The sequence below is a fragment of the Eschrichtius robustus genome, chromosome 6 (genome assembly GCF_028021215.1).
Source record: "Eschrichtius robustus isolate mEscRob2 chromosome 6, mEscRob2.pri, whole genome shotgun sequence".
Lineage (NCBI taxonomy): Eukaryota > Metazoa > Chordata > Mammalia > Artiodactyla > Eschrichtiidae > Eschrichtius > Eschrichtius robustus.
The window spans coordinates 50,146,618-50,159,019 of NC_090829.1; the positions used below are offsets into that span (position 1 = coordinate 50,146,618).

A 12,402-nucleotide genomic window follows, 5' to 3' on the forward strand; every position below is an offset into this window, starting at 1 on the left:
TGACCATAAATATGTGGGTCTACTTCTGGATTCTCTTCTGTTCAATTGATTTATAGGACTATCCTTATGCTAATACCCCCTCTTTATTTCTATACCTTTATAGCAAGTCTTAAAATCAGGTAGTGTAAGTTCACCAAATTTGTTGTTCTTAAAAATTATTTTGGCTCTGCTAGGTCCTTTACATTTCCATATAAATTGTACAATCAGCTTGCCAATTTCTACAAAAAAACTGGCTGAGTCTTACAAGCCATCATATATGTCTCCATGGATTTAGATCTTCTTTAATTTCTGTTTTATTAAATATTTTGTTTATTTATTTGTAAGTGTAAAGGATTTTTTTTAATTGTATAAAACAGGCAAAATTATTTAGGTCAATACATTTTAAAGGAATTTCACGTGTTCTGATTCCTTCCACTGCCAGTCACTTAGTTCCTCCGAGGTTTGAGTCATAATCTTCAAGATAAGATAGCCCTTTCAAAAAGAACTTTTGCTCAGTCCACAGTTGTCATGTCAGTCAGTCCACAGTTCTTCTAGGTCAGCTTCTTTGATCTCCCATAGAATATGGACACACTTTAAATAAATTCCCCACCTGTAATCTTTGGGATCCAATTTCCTCAAGCAATTTACTTTAGGACCATGTTTAGTGTCAGAGGAGATGGATCTGACTGGTTCTGAATTTTAGACACCCTCTAAACATGCATTAAGTTGAAATCAGATTACTCCTAAGCTATCACACCCTAGAACAGTACGTATCATTGGGCTATGCCAGTACCTTTTTTTTTTTTAACATCTTTATTGGAGTATAATTGCTTTACAATGGTGTGTTAGTTTCTGCTGTATAAAAAAGTGAATCAGCTATACATATATGTATATCCCCATTTCTCCTCCCTCTTGCCTCTCCCTCCCACCCTCCCTATCCCACCCCTCTAGGTGGACACAAAGCACCGAGCTGATCTCCCTGTGCCATGCGGCTGCTTCCCACTAGCTATCTATTTTATATTTAGTAGTGTATATATATGTCCATGCCACTCTCACTTCGTCCCAGCCTACCCTTCCCCCTCCCCGTGTCCTCAAATCCATTCTCTACCTCTGTGTCTTTATTCCTGTCCTGCCCCTAGTTCTTCAGAACCTTTTTTTTTTTTTTTAGATTCCATATATATATGTGTTAGCATACGTTATTTGTTTTTCTCTTTCTGACTTACTTCACTTTGTATGACAGACTCTGGGTCCATCTACCTCACTACAAATAACTCAATTTTGTTTCTTTTTATGGCTGAGTAATATTCCATTGTATGTATGTGCCACATCTTCCTTATCCATTCATCTGTTGATGGACACTTAGGTTGCTTCCATGTCCTGGCTATTGTAAATAGTGCTGCAATGAACATTGTGGTACATGACTCTTTCTGAATTATGGTTTTCTCAGGGTATATGCCTGCTAGTGGGATTGCTGGGTCATATGGTAATTCTATTTTTAGTTTTTTAAGGAACCTCCATACTGTTCTCCATAGTGGCTGTATCAATTTACATTCCCACCAACAGTGTAGGAGGGTTCCCTTTTCTCCACACCCTCTCCAGCATTTATTGTTTGTAGATTTTTTGACGATGGCCATTCTGACTGGTGTGAGGTGATACCTCACTGTGGTTTTGATTTGCATTTCTCTAATGATTAGTGATGTTGAGCATCCTTTCATGTGTTTGTTAGCAATCTGTATATCTTCTTTGGAGAAATGTCTATTTAGGTCTTCTGCCCATTTTTGGATTGGGTTGTTTGTTTTTTTGATATTGAGCTGCATGAGCTGCTTGTATATTTTAGAGATTAATCCTTTGTCAGTTGCTTCATTTGCAAATATTTTCTCCCATTCTGAGGGTTGTCTTTTCATCTTGTTTATGGTTTCCTTTGCTGTGCAAAAGTTTTAAGTTTCATTAGGTCCCATTTGTTTATTTTTGTTTTTATTTCCATTTCTCTAGGAGGTGGGTCAAAAAGGATCTTGCTGTGATTTATGTCATAGAGTGTTCTGCCTGTGTATTCCTCTAAGAGTTTTATAGTGTCTGGCCTTACATTTAGGTCTTTAATCCATTTTGAGTTTATTTTTGTGTATGGTGTTAGGGAGTGTTCCAATTTCATTCTTTTACATGTAGTTGTCCAGTTTTCCCAGCACCACTTATTGAAGAGACTGTCTTTTCTCCATTGTATATTCTTGCCTCCTTTATCAAAGATAAGGTGACCATAGGTGTGTGGGTTTATCTCTGGGCTTTCTATCCTGTTCCATTGATCTATATTTCTGTTGTTGTGCCAGTACCATACTGCCTTGATTACTATAGCTTTGTAATATAGTCTGAAGTCAGGGAGCCTGATTCCTCCAGCTATGTTTTTCTTTCTTAAGATTGCTTTGGCTATTCAGGGTCTTTTGTGTTTCCATACAAATTGTGAAATTTTTTGTTCTAGTTCTGGGAAAAATGCCATTGGTAGTTTGATAGGGATTGCATTGAATCTGTAGATTGCTCTGGGTAGTATAGTCATTTTCACAATGTTGATTCTTCCAATCCAAGAACATGGTATATCTCTCTATCTGTTTGTATCATCTTTAATTTCTTTCATCAGTGTCTTATAGTTTTCTGCATACAGGTCTTTTGTCTCCTTAGGTAGGTTTATTCCTAGGTATTTTATTCTTTTTGTTGCGGTGGTAAATGGGAGTGTTTCCTTTATGCCAGTACCTTTTTAAAGTCCAGACACTGTGTTCTCAAGATACAAGCCTTAAAAAAGAAGCCATCCTTGTTTCATGTCAACATTAAAATTAGAGTCCTAAATCAGTATAGCTGATAATTTCCCTCATATTTTATGCTTTTAAATTATCAGTTTTATAGTCCTGGAAGCAACCTTTATGTGTATAAATACCCCCATCACTTGAACCTGTTTTAGGTATCATGTTCCTTCTTCTGTATCAAAACTCACACTGAAGAATGAGTTCTGGGTTGCAAAGGAGGATTTATTTTTGCATCTGTCTGTAAGTCTTTGTCCACGAATTACACAAAAGCAACACAAGTGCCATTTCTTCAATGTTTAAAATATTCAGAATACTGTGCTTGCCTGTGCTTTGTCAAATTTATCCCTAAATGTTCCATATTTTTGATGCTATGGCAAATGTTATTTCATTTCCAATTATTTATCACTGGTATATAGAAATACAATTTTTAAAAAACTAACCCGCAGCCTTGCTAAATTCACTTGTTACCTTTTGTAGCTCTTGTTGCAGACTTTCTAAGTACATGATCATGTCACCCATGATTAAAGACAGCTTTACTTCTTTCTTTCCAGTCTACATGCCTTTTATTTCTTGTTAATTAGTTACCGCACTGGCTAGGACCTCTAATAAAATGTTGATGAGGGTTGGAGGGTGGACATCCTTGCATTGTTCCTGATCTTGGGAGGAAAAAGCCCACTCTTTCAGCATTTGAGTGTAGATGTGGGTTTTTCGTAGATGCTTTTTATCTGGTTGGGAAGTTCCCTTCTATTATTTGTTTTCATGAGAGTTATTATCATGTTGGATTTTGTTAAATGCTTTTTCTACATCTATTAGATGATCATATAGTTTTTCTCCTTTACTCTGTTAACACGATGAATTACGTCGATTTTCTAATGTTAAACTAAGATTGCATAAACTGTGATGTATTAGGTTATATTATTATTTTCATTTATTAATGAACTTAATTTTTTCATTAAGGATTTTTGCCTCTATATTCTTGAGGGATGATGCTTTGTAATTTAGTTTTCTTGAAATGTCTTTGGTTTTGTTATAAGGGTAATTCTGGTCTTGTAAACTGAGTTGGAATGTGTTTCTCTCTTCTGTTCTCTTTAAGCTTGATATTTCTTCCTTAAATGTTTGGCAAAATACATCAGTGAAGACATCTGAGCCTAGAATTTTCTTTGTGGGAAGGTTTTTAAGTACAAAATCAATTTCTTTAATAGGGATTTTTAGGGATCTTTTTGTTTGAGTTTTGGTAGTTCATGTCTTTCCAGAAATTTGTGTGTCATCATAGTTGTCTCATTTATTGGAATGAAATTCTTTTTTAAAAATATTTATTTGTTTATTTTTGGCTGCATTGGGTCTTTGTTGCTGCAGGCGGGCTTTCTCTAGTTGGAGCGAGCGGGGGCTACTCTTCGTTGGGGTGTGCGGGCTTCTCATTGCAGTGGCTTCTCTTGTTGCAGAGCACGGGCTGTAACAGGCACACGGGCTTCAGTAGTTGTGGCTCGCAGGCTCTAGAGTGCAGGCTTAGTTGCTTCACGGCATGTGGGATCTTCCTGGACCAGGGCTCGAACCCATGTCCCCTGCATTGGCAGGTGGATTCTTAACCACTGCACCACCAGGGAAGTCCCGGAATAAAATTATTCTTAATAGTCCCCTATTATCTTTTTAATGTTTATAGGATCTGTGCTGAGGTCCTCTCTCTCCTAATTTTGCTAAGGTCTTTCTCAGTTTGGTTGGAGGTTTACAATTTTATTGGTTTTTAGAAAGAACCAGCTTTTGGTTCATTTTTGTTTGTTTTTAAAATTTCATTGTCTTCTGTTCTTTATTATATCCTTCCTTTAGCTTACTTTGGGGTTTAATTTACTCTTTTCTTTCTTTTTTTTTTTTTTTTTTGGCCACACCACGCAGCTTGTGGGATCTTAGTTCCCTGACAGGTATTGAACCTGAGCCCTCAGCAGTGAAAGCGTGGAGTCCTAACCACTGGACTATGAGGGAATTCCCTTACTCTTCTTCTTCTTAAGGTGGAAATTTAGGTCACTGAATCAAGACCTTACTTTCCAATACAGGCAAATATAAGAGTCTCAGAACGATACAGTGCAAAAGCAATTAATGTAGTGGAAATTAAAACTGAATTTTGATTTTGCTGGTTTTCTTATATTTGCCTTCCTGCTTTTCAAAGTTCTTTTTTCTACTGTAGATTTATAAATTCTGATAATATAAATAATACATGCTAATTCTTAAAGAAATGTTAAGGGTACAGAGAATTATAAGGAATTTTATGCGTCAGGATAGGCCATAACATATAATCACAAAATCCTTCCAGCTTGATACAACAAACTTCATTTCTTGCTTACACTGTGCATCCATTCTGAATCACCTGGGGCTTTGCTCCACTGCCCCACACAGTCACTCAAGGACCCAGATTGACAGAGGCCCCACTGTCTTGAGCTGTACTATCTGGAACACATCCTGTTTATTCCCTGTGGCAGGGGAAGAGAACACTGAAGGGGCTCTCATCTGATCCTTTGGGTGCCAATAATCTACACAGTCACTCTTATTTGGAAAGCTCTTTCACATACATAAATTGGACCCCTTTCTACATTTCCAGTTGTGAGTTGAGCCATAATTGTGGCTTACTGAAGAGCTTTGAAATCAAACCTGAGGTTGAACTTCAAGTTTCAACACTTAGCAGTCACACATCTAGGGAAATGAGTTTGTTAACCCCCGAGCATTTCCTCGTGCAAAAAAAATAATATCTACCCTTCATGATTGTTGTAAGGATTAGATAAAAGGTATGTAAAATCCCTGGACAAGGCTCAATACATTATTTCTCCCAGAGGCTTTCTTCACTTGTGAGGCTCAGCAAATCCAGCTACAGTGCGAATCCCGTTTTCTGTATAATAGTAGACCAGAACGTTAATTAACTGTGCTCATCTTGCCATCCTATTGTTTTTTTAAATTTATTTATTGATTTATTTATTTTTGGCTGTGTTGGGTCTTCGTTTCTGTGCGAGGGCTTTCTCTAGTTGCGGCAAGCGGGCGCCACTCTTCATCGCGGTGCGCGGGCCTCTCACTATCGCGGCCTCTCTTGTTGCGGAGCACAGGCTCCAGACGCGCAGGCTCAGTAATTGTGGCTCACGGGCCTAGTTGCTCCGCGGCATGTGGGATCTTCCCAGACCAGGGCTCGAACCTGTGTCCCCTGCATTGGCAGGCAGATTCTCAACCACTGCGCCACCAGGGAAGCCCCATCCTATTGTTTAATGCAGATGGTTTTGTTAGGAAACTTTTCTGTGATTGCATAACACAACTATTTGATTGTAATTATGCTATGAAGTTATACACCTCTTTTTTACTCTCAAACTCATGAATGTACAGTGGATTTTCCAAAAGCTACATGTGTTATATCACAGCTGATTTTATAGATGAGAATCCAGCTGTCTGCCGTTGAGCCAGATACTAAAGTAATTTGCGAAATGTGAAACAGTGGCACTCTGCTCACTCAATTGTTTTGTTTGGGAAAGCACAGCAATTTTTCACTTTAAAAAATGTTACTTACGTTAACATGCAACAAGTGTCAAAAGGTCCTGAAATGAAAGTTTGAGAGCTGCTAGTTTAGACTCTGAACCTGTGGGTGAAAACTGCAATGTAAGCAGTATTTCCTTAAACAGATACCATGTTATCTGCACCCATATCTCAGGGTCTTTGGTGACTTTTAATCTTTTTCCTTTTGCTGGAAAAAAGAAGTTACTTGTCGTAATCCTACAAATAGTTAACAGTTTCTCTAAGCAGAGATCTGGAGGCAGTTACACTGAACTCCAGTTATTTAGGTGGCTATTAATGACGGTTATTTTATTTTCTATCTTTCACACAGAGCTTATTCACGTGGCATTTTGGTATGCCAGGAACCAAAAGTGAGATAATTAAAGGCAGTAAAACTGAAGTAAAATAGGAAGATCAGCCAAGAAAGACCTACTGGAGAAAGCAGAGTAAGTATGGTGTGTTGTTAAGAATTAATTGGGTTATAAGTGGAAAAGCAGAGACTGGGTCAGTGAAAAGAAGCCATGGTTTGTTTCCCTCAGGCCCTACTAATACTTCTAAACTGGCCAGATCACACAGCAAGCCCAAAGATGCCTTGAAAAGGACTTGCACATTAACTTCTTAAATTGTATATGAAGCATGACTTGATTCATAAGTAGTTTAAAACATCGTGCAGGAAAAGGGTATCTTCATAAATCTTTGCATCCCAGTAGTTAATGTGAACATTTTTCAAGGGAAAATTGGGGGATGGGTAGCCCATCAAAGGCTTTTTGTCTTCTATGGGGAGGTTTTTTTAAAGAACAAAATAATGGAATTTTGAATACTTTCAGTGGTCTATGGAGTAAGTAGTAGGGTTTAACATTTTCATCTAAGAAAGTTTTCATTGGTTTCCATGATTATGGTGTTCAGGAACCATTGTAAAACGACCAAAACCTCATTTTCCAACATACATTTTTCCATACAGCCCCTTTGACTGCTTTTTATTGCCTCAAGTTGCGTATCTCCCCTAGGCCTTATCTTTCTTGTCTCTGAAGTTTCTTCCAGCTTTATGATTCTCTTACATATTCCATTTCAGATTTGTTGTCTTCTTTCTCCCCATCTTCTTCTGAAGAGGTCCTTGGTTAGTGCCTCGGTGGCTGTGGCTGACCCCCCGCCCCCGCCCCACTTCCTTGGCCCCTAGGAGGCACTCAGGGTTGCTTCCCTCCTGCAGGGACAGGCCTGCTGTCCTGGCCTTCCAATCAGCTCCCCTTGGAGAGTCAGTGGTGAAATGGAAACTGAGGAAACATCCCTTGGATGTCGCCTACTTAAGTACGATTCCTTAGCTTTAATTTTGGATAGGACTGTAAAGGGTATAGTCATTTTATACTGATAATTCTTTCTTTTATCCTAAACATGCTTTTTAATAAGTGGGTCTTTATAAATATGAACCCACATCGTTTCCCTTCCCCACCCCCATTCTGAACCAACATTTGCTATTTAAAACTAAGCCTGTTTTTTTTGTTGGCACAAGGAGGACTTCATATGGTCTTACCATTCCACCCAGGTTTCCTTATCCAAGGCCGGTAGTGTTTGTCAAGGTGGCAGCCATGATTCTGTGCCCCTGTATATCAAATCTGGAATGGAACTTTTTCTGAGAGGGTAAAGTTAAACTATATAGTATATTTGAGTATAGGAAGAAAATTGAGCGTACAAAAGAACTTGTTTCATTTGTTCTTTTATAACCTATAGTTATGAAAATAGGTATTGGATGATTTTTTATAACTGTCTTTACATATACGTGTGTGTAAATAGATACATTATTTGTGTGTCTTAATAACTTAGTTAATGACAAGGTAGATTGATGGCCATGAGAATATGTTAAAGAAAAAATTATTTATGATCCTTGTTAAAGAACAATGAGGCAGAGTTTATTCAAGATGACTGCAGTAGGTGTGGGGACCACAATAATGGGATTTTGCAGTTGGGGTCGGGGGGGTATAGAGACTGGACTCAACTCCAAGTACAACAAGGAAAAGGGGGGAATTTATACCCAAGGAAGAAGGTGGGGGTCAGGTCAGTGAATGGACTGTTACCAAGGAAACATCAGGGGTTAAGAGGGGATTCTGGTGAAACTGACCTACCAGAATTCTTGCTGAAGGCAGGTCAAGGTGATTAGACATCACCTAAACTAAAGGATGATGGGGATGAGGAACGTGGTCAGATATTGAGAGTGAGAGATTCTGCCTAAACCGACTTAGCAATATTCTTGCTAAAACTGGACAATGAAAAGACAAATACAGAAGCTCAAAAGTTGGCCTAGTTGAAGAGAGCTGAATTCTCTTCTCAACTAGGAGAGACTCTTTGTCAACTGAGGGTTCATTCTGTCAGCAGAACGGGTGGCCCTCTCCCTCTCTTTTCTTTACCCTCGGACAGTATCCTCACTACTTCCTTGAAATTAATCATCAGTTATCTGTAGGCAAATTGTTCTCTTACTTTTCAGACTTGATACTCCCTTACTTTTTTTCTGTAAAGTTTGAGAAAATCAGAAAAACCTCTAATACTACCATATTAATAACTTGATATGTATCTTTTCAGTCTTTTTCTATACATGTATAATATCTGTAAAAAATTAGATGACATGTTGCTGCATAATTTTTTATCCTGCATTTCACTTAAGTAAATATACTGTGGAAATTTATCATGGTATTTTTTTTTTTTTTAACATGTAACAAAAGCACAAGGCATAACAACATTTAACAAGTATAGAAAAGGTAGAGTGAAAACTAAGTCTTCCTACCCCGAGAAACATTTTTTTTTTTTTTTAATATTTATTTTTGGCTGTGTTGGGTCTTCGTTTCTGTGCGAGGGCTTTCTCTAGTTGTGGCAAGCGGGGGCCACTGTTCATCGCGGTGCGCGGGCCTCTCACTATCGCGGCCTCTCTTGTTGCGGAGCACAGGCTCCAGACGCGCAGGCTCAGTAGTTGTGGCGCACGGCCCTACTTGCTCCGTGGCATGTGGGATCCTCCCAGACCAGGGCTCGAACCCGTGTCCCCTGCATTGGCAGGCAGACTCTCAACCACTGCACCACCAGGGAAGCCCCCCGAGAAACATTTTTAATGGCTGCATAATAGTACCTCAGTACATCGTACGGATGTATCACTTTTAATGCATCCCTAATTGTTGACATTTCATGGGTAGGTTTTGTTATTGTTTGGGTTTTGTTTTGCTGTAATAAACACTGGTTGAACAGTCTTGCAGAAACAACTTTGGGTCAACTGTGTGTGTGTTTTTTTTTTTAAGGATAAATTTGTGTGGGGTTTTTTTTTTTTTAGGCTAAATTTCTTGAATTTCCTTCCTTTTCTTCCATCCTTTCCTGATTTCTTCCTCTTTGAACTTTCCCTTTCATCATCTTTTTCCTGCTTTGAATGCATTTATCACTCAAGCTCAGCTCCTGTTCCTTTGCCCTTACCTAGCAATTCTTAACGTTCTCAGGTAACCCTACTCCTTCCCTATATTCTTTCATCTCTCCGGGTGCCACACCTGATGAATCTTTCTTTTTCCTTAACCAATATTTTCATGATTTTCAGCTGAACCATCTGTTTTATATCTTTGAGCTTCAGAGATTCATTTGAATGATGATCCTGCAGCTAAAAAGCTTTGAAACCAGCTATACTAAAGGGGCCTCATAAGCATTATCTAAATTTCATGGACAGAAAGACAAAAACGGGTAATGTTGTCTGGTGTCAGAGTGGGACTGAGTCAACAGCTATCAGTGGATTGTTCTGAGTATTCCTATCAGGCTGCTATTTGAAGCCTATATATATATATAAAATATATATATATTTTTTTGTATTTTCTTGGAATGTATTTTATTTTTAGAAGTCAAACTTGCTAATGTTTTTTTTCCAAAGGAGAAAATTCAAACCATCAATGTGATATCTTATTCACAACATAGTTAATAGTAGAATGATCTCATGATTATGTCATGACTTAATGCAGGAACCTTCCAGTTTTTTGGAAAGAAGGATCTCAGTTTTTATTTCCAGGGAACTATTCTCTTTCTAGGAGAGTAAGGGAGTGAAAATCAGGTATCCTAGATCCTCTTTCTAGAGCTACACAGAGTTTCTATGCCTTTTTTCTGAATTATTCCCAGTTCTTCAGTTATAAAATTGGATGACATAAAACATGGATTGTTTTTATAGTAGATGTATTTCTAAGAGTGTTTCAGTCATTTTTTAAAATTTTTATTGGAGTATATAGTTGCTTTATAATGTTGTGTTAGTTTCTGCTGTACAGCAAAGTGAATCAGTTATATGAAGCCTATATTTTGGCTCTGGTAGATAAGTGTTTTTTCTACCTTTTTTCAACAAGTTATTAATGTAGAAGTTAGTAATTTATATAAAACAGTTTGGTTATAGATCTGAGAGTTCTGGACCATCTGGGTCTCAAAGAATGACGAGAGTATACACATTAATTCTTCTTGATCATATTCTGTATTCTATAAGTATGAGAAATATGTTTATTTGGGGAAATGATTGGATTAAAATAGATTTTTGAGATGAGGTGCTTGCTTTGTAAAGTTTTAAAACAGTGATAGCATCAAGATAACATCAAGGTTTTCTTTTCACTTTTCTTTGCAGGGATGGAAAATAAAGTGAAGCACTGTTTTACTATAGCAGCAGGCCTTTGAAATTGAACTGAAAAAAAATGACTGCTCTTACTTCAGAGAACTGCTCTTTTCAGTACCAGCTACATCAAACAAATCAGCCCCTAGATGGTAACTGTCTGTTATTCTTGATTACACTTGGGAAAATATTATTAAATATCCTCACACTAGGAATGAGAAGAAAAAACACCCATCAAAATTTTATGGAATATTTTTGCGTTTCACTAGCATTTACTGATCTTCTACTTTTGGTGAATATTTCCATTATATCCTATTTCAGGGATTTTGTACTTTTAGGCATTAGGTTTACTAAATACCACATCTGCCTATTTACTCAAATTATTTCTTTTACTTATGGCTTTTTGCATTATCCAGTTTTTCTGACAGCTTGTATAGATTATTACCTGAATTTCTCTAAAGCCACCAAGCTTCCATTTAAGTGTCAAAAAGTATTTTATTTCTTTGCAGTTATTTTAATTTGGATTTCAGTCCTTACTTATGTTTTGGGAGATCCAGCTATCTACCAAAGCCTGAAGGCACAGAATGTTTATTCTTATCATCAGTGTCCTTTCTACATTAGCATTCAGAGTTACTGGCTGTCATTTTCCATGGTGATGATTTTATTTATGGCTTTTATAACCTCTTGGTCAGAAGTTATTACCTTGGTACAGGCTGTTAGGATAACTTCCTATATGAATGAGACTATCCTATATTTTCCCTTTTCATCCCACTCTAGTTATACTGTGAGCTCTAAAAAAACACTCTTGCCCAAGTTGATAGTCTGTTTTCTTGGTACCTGGTTACCATTTGTACTACTTCAAATAATTATCCTTTTACTTAAAGTACAGATTCCAGCGTACATCGAGATGAACATTCCGTGGTTGTACTTTGTCAATAGTTTTCTCATTGCTACAGTTTTTTGGTTTAATTGTCACAAACTTAATTTTAGAAACATGGCATTACCTGCGGATCCATTTGTCAACTGGAAATGCTGCTTCATTCCACTTACAATTCATAATCTTGAGCAAATCGAAAAGCCTATATCAGTAATAATTTGTTGACGTGTTGCCATGTTAAAACTAAAACTAACAGCTACAAGAATTACAATTTTACAAATGGGAAAGAATGATGACTTGGGACATATAAAGAATGAACTGAACTGAAAGCTCTCGCCCGCGTCCCAAACTTTCATACCTTTTCAGAATGTGTCTTTTTGGGATTGTGATATTATTTATTAGGTTTTTTTTTTTAACAAAATATTTCCAATAAGAAATATTTATACCTGTTGACCATACTGATATTTGTGTTACCCAGAAAACTACTGGATACAAACTGTTAGGTAAATCTGTGATTCACTGCCAACTTTTCAGATTTAAATAAACATTTTATTACACTTAGAGCAAGAAAATCAAGATTGTTTTCTTTAAATAATTTGGTGTAAATATTCTTTAACAACATAAGGGGAAAGATG

At 37.2% G+C, this 12,402-nt stretch overlaps 1 protein-coding gene and 1 non-coding gene across 4 annotated transcripts in view; one reads left to right on the forward strand and one right to left on the reverse strand.

Moving 5' to 3' along the window:
* Positions 1 to 12,402, forward strand: part of GPR160 (G protein-coupled receptor 160) — a 41,440-nt gene extending 29,038 nt beyond the window's left edge. For all 3 annotated transcript variants that reach the window (XM_068546229.1, XM_068546228.1, XM_068546230.1), the window contains 2 exons: positions 6,622 to 6,736; positions 10,906 to 12,402. In XM_068546229.1, the coding sequence (XP_068402330.1) occupies positions 10,973 to 11,992 (1,020 nt within the window). In that variant the 5' untranslated portion in view covers positions 6,622 to 6,736; positions 10,906 to 10,972 and the 3' untranslated portion in view covers positions 11,993 to 12,402. The remainder of the gene's footprint in view (positions 1 to 6,621; positions 6,737 to 10,905) is intronic.
* On the reverse strand, positions 2,928 to 3,051 carry LOC137766873 (small nucleolar RNA SNORA40). Its single transcript, XR_011074405.1, has one exon. It is a non-coding gene; the product is annotated as a small nucleolar RNA SNORA40 (small nucleolar RNA).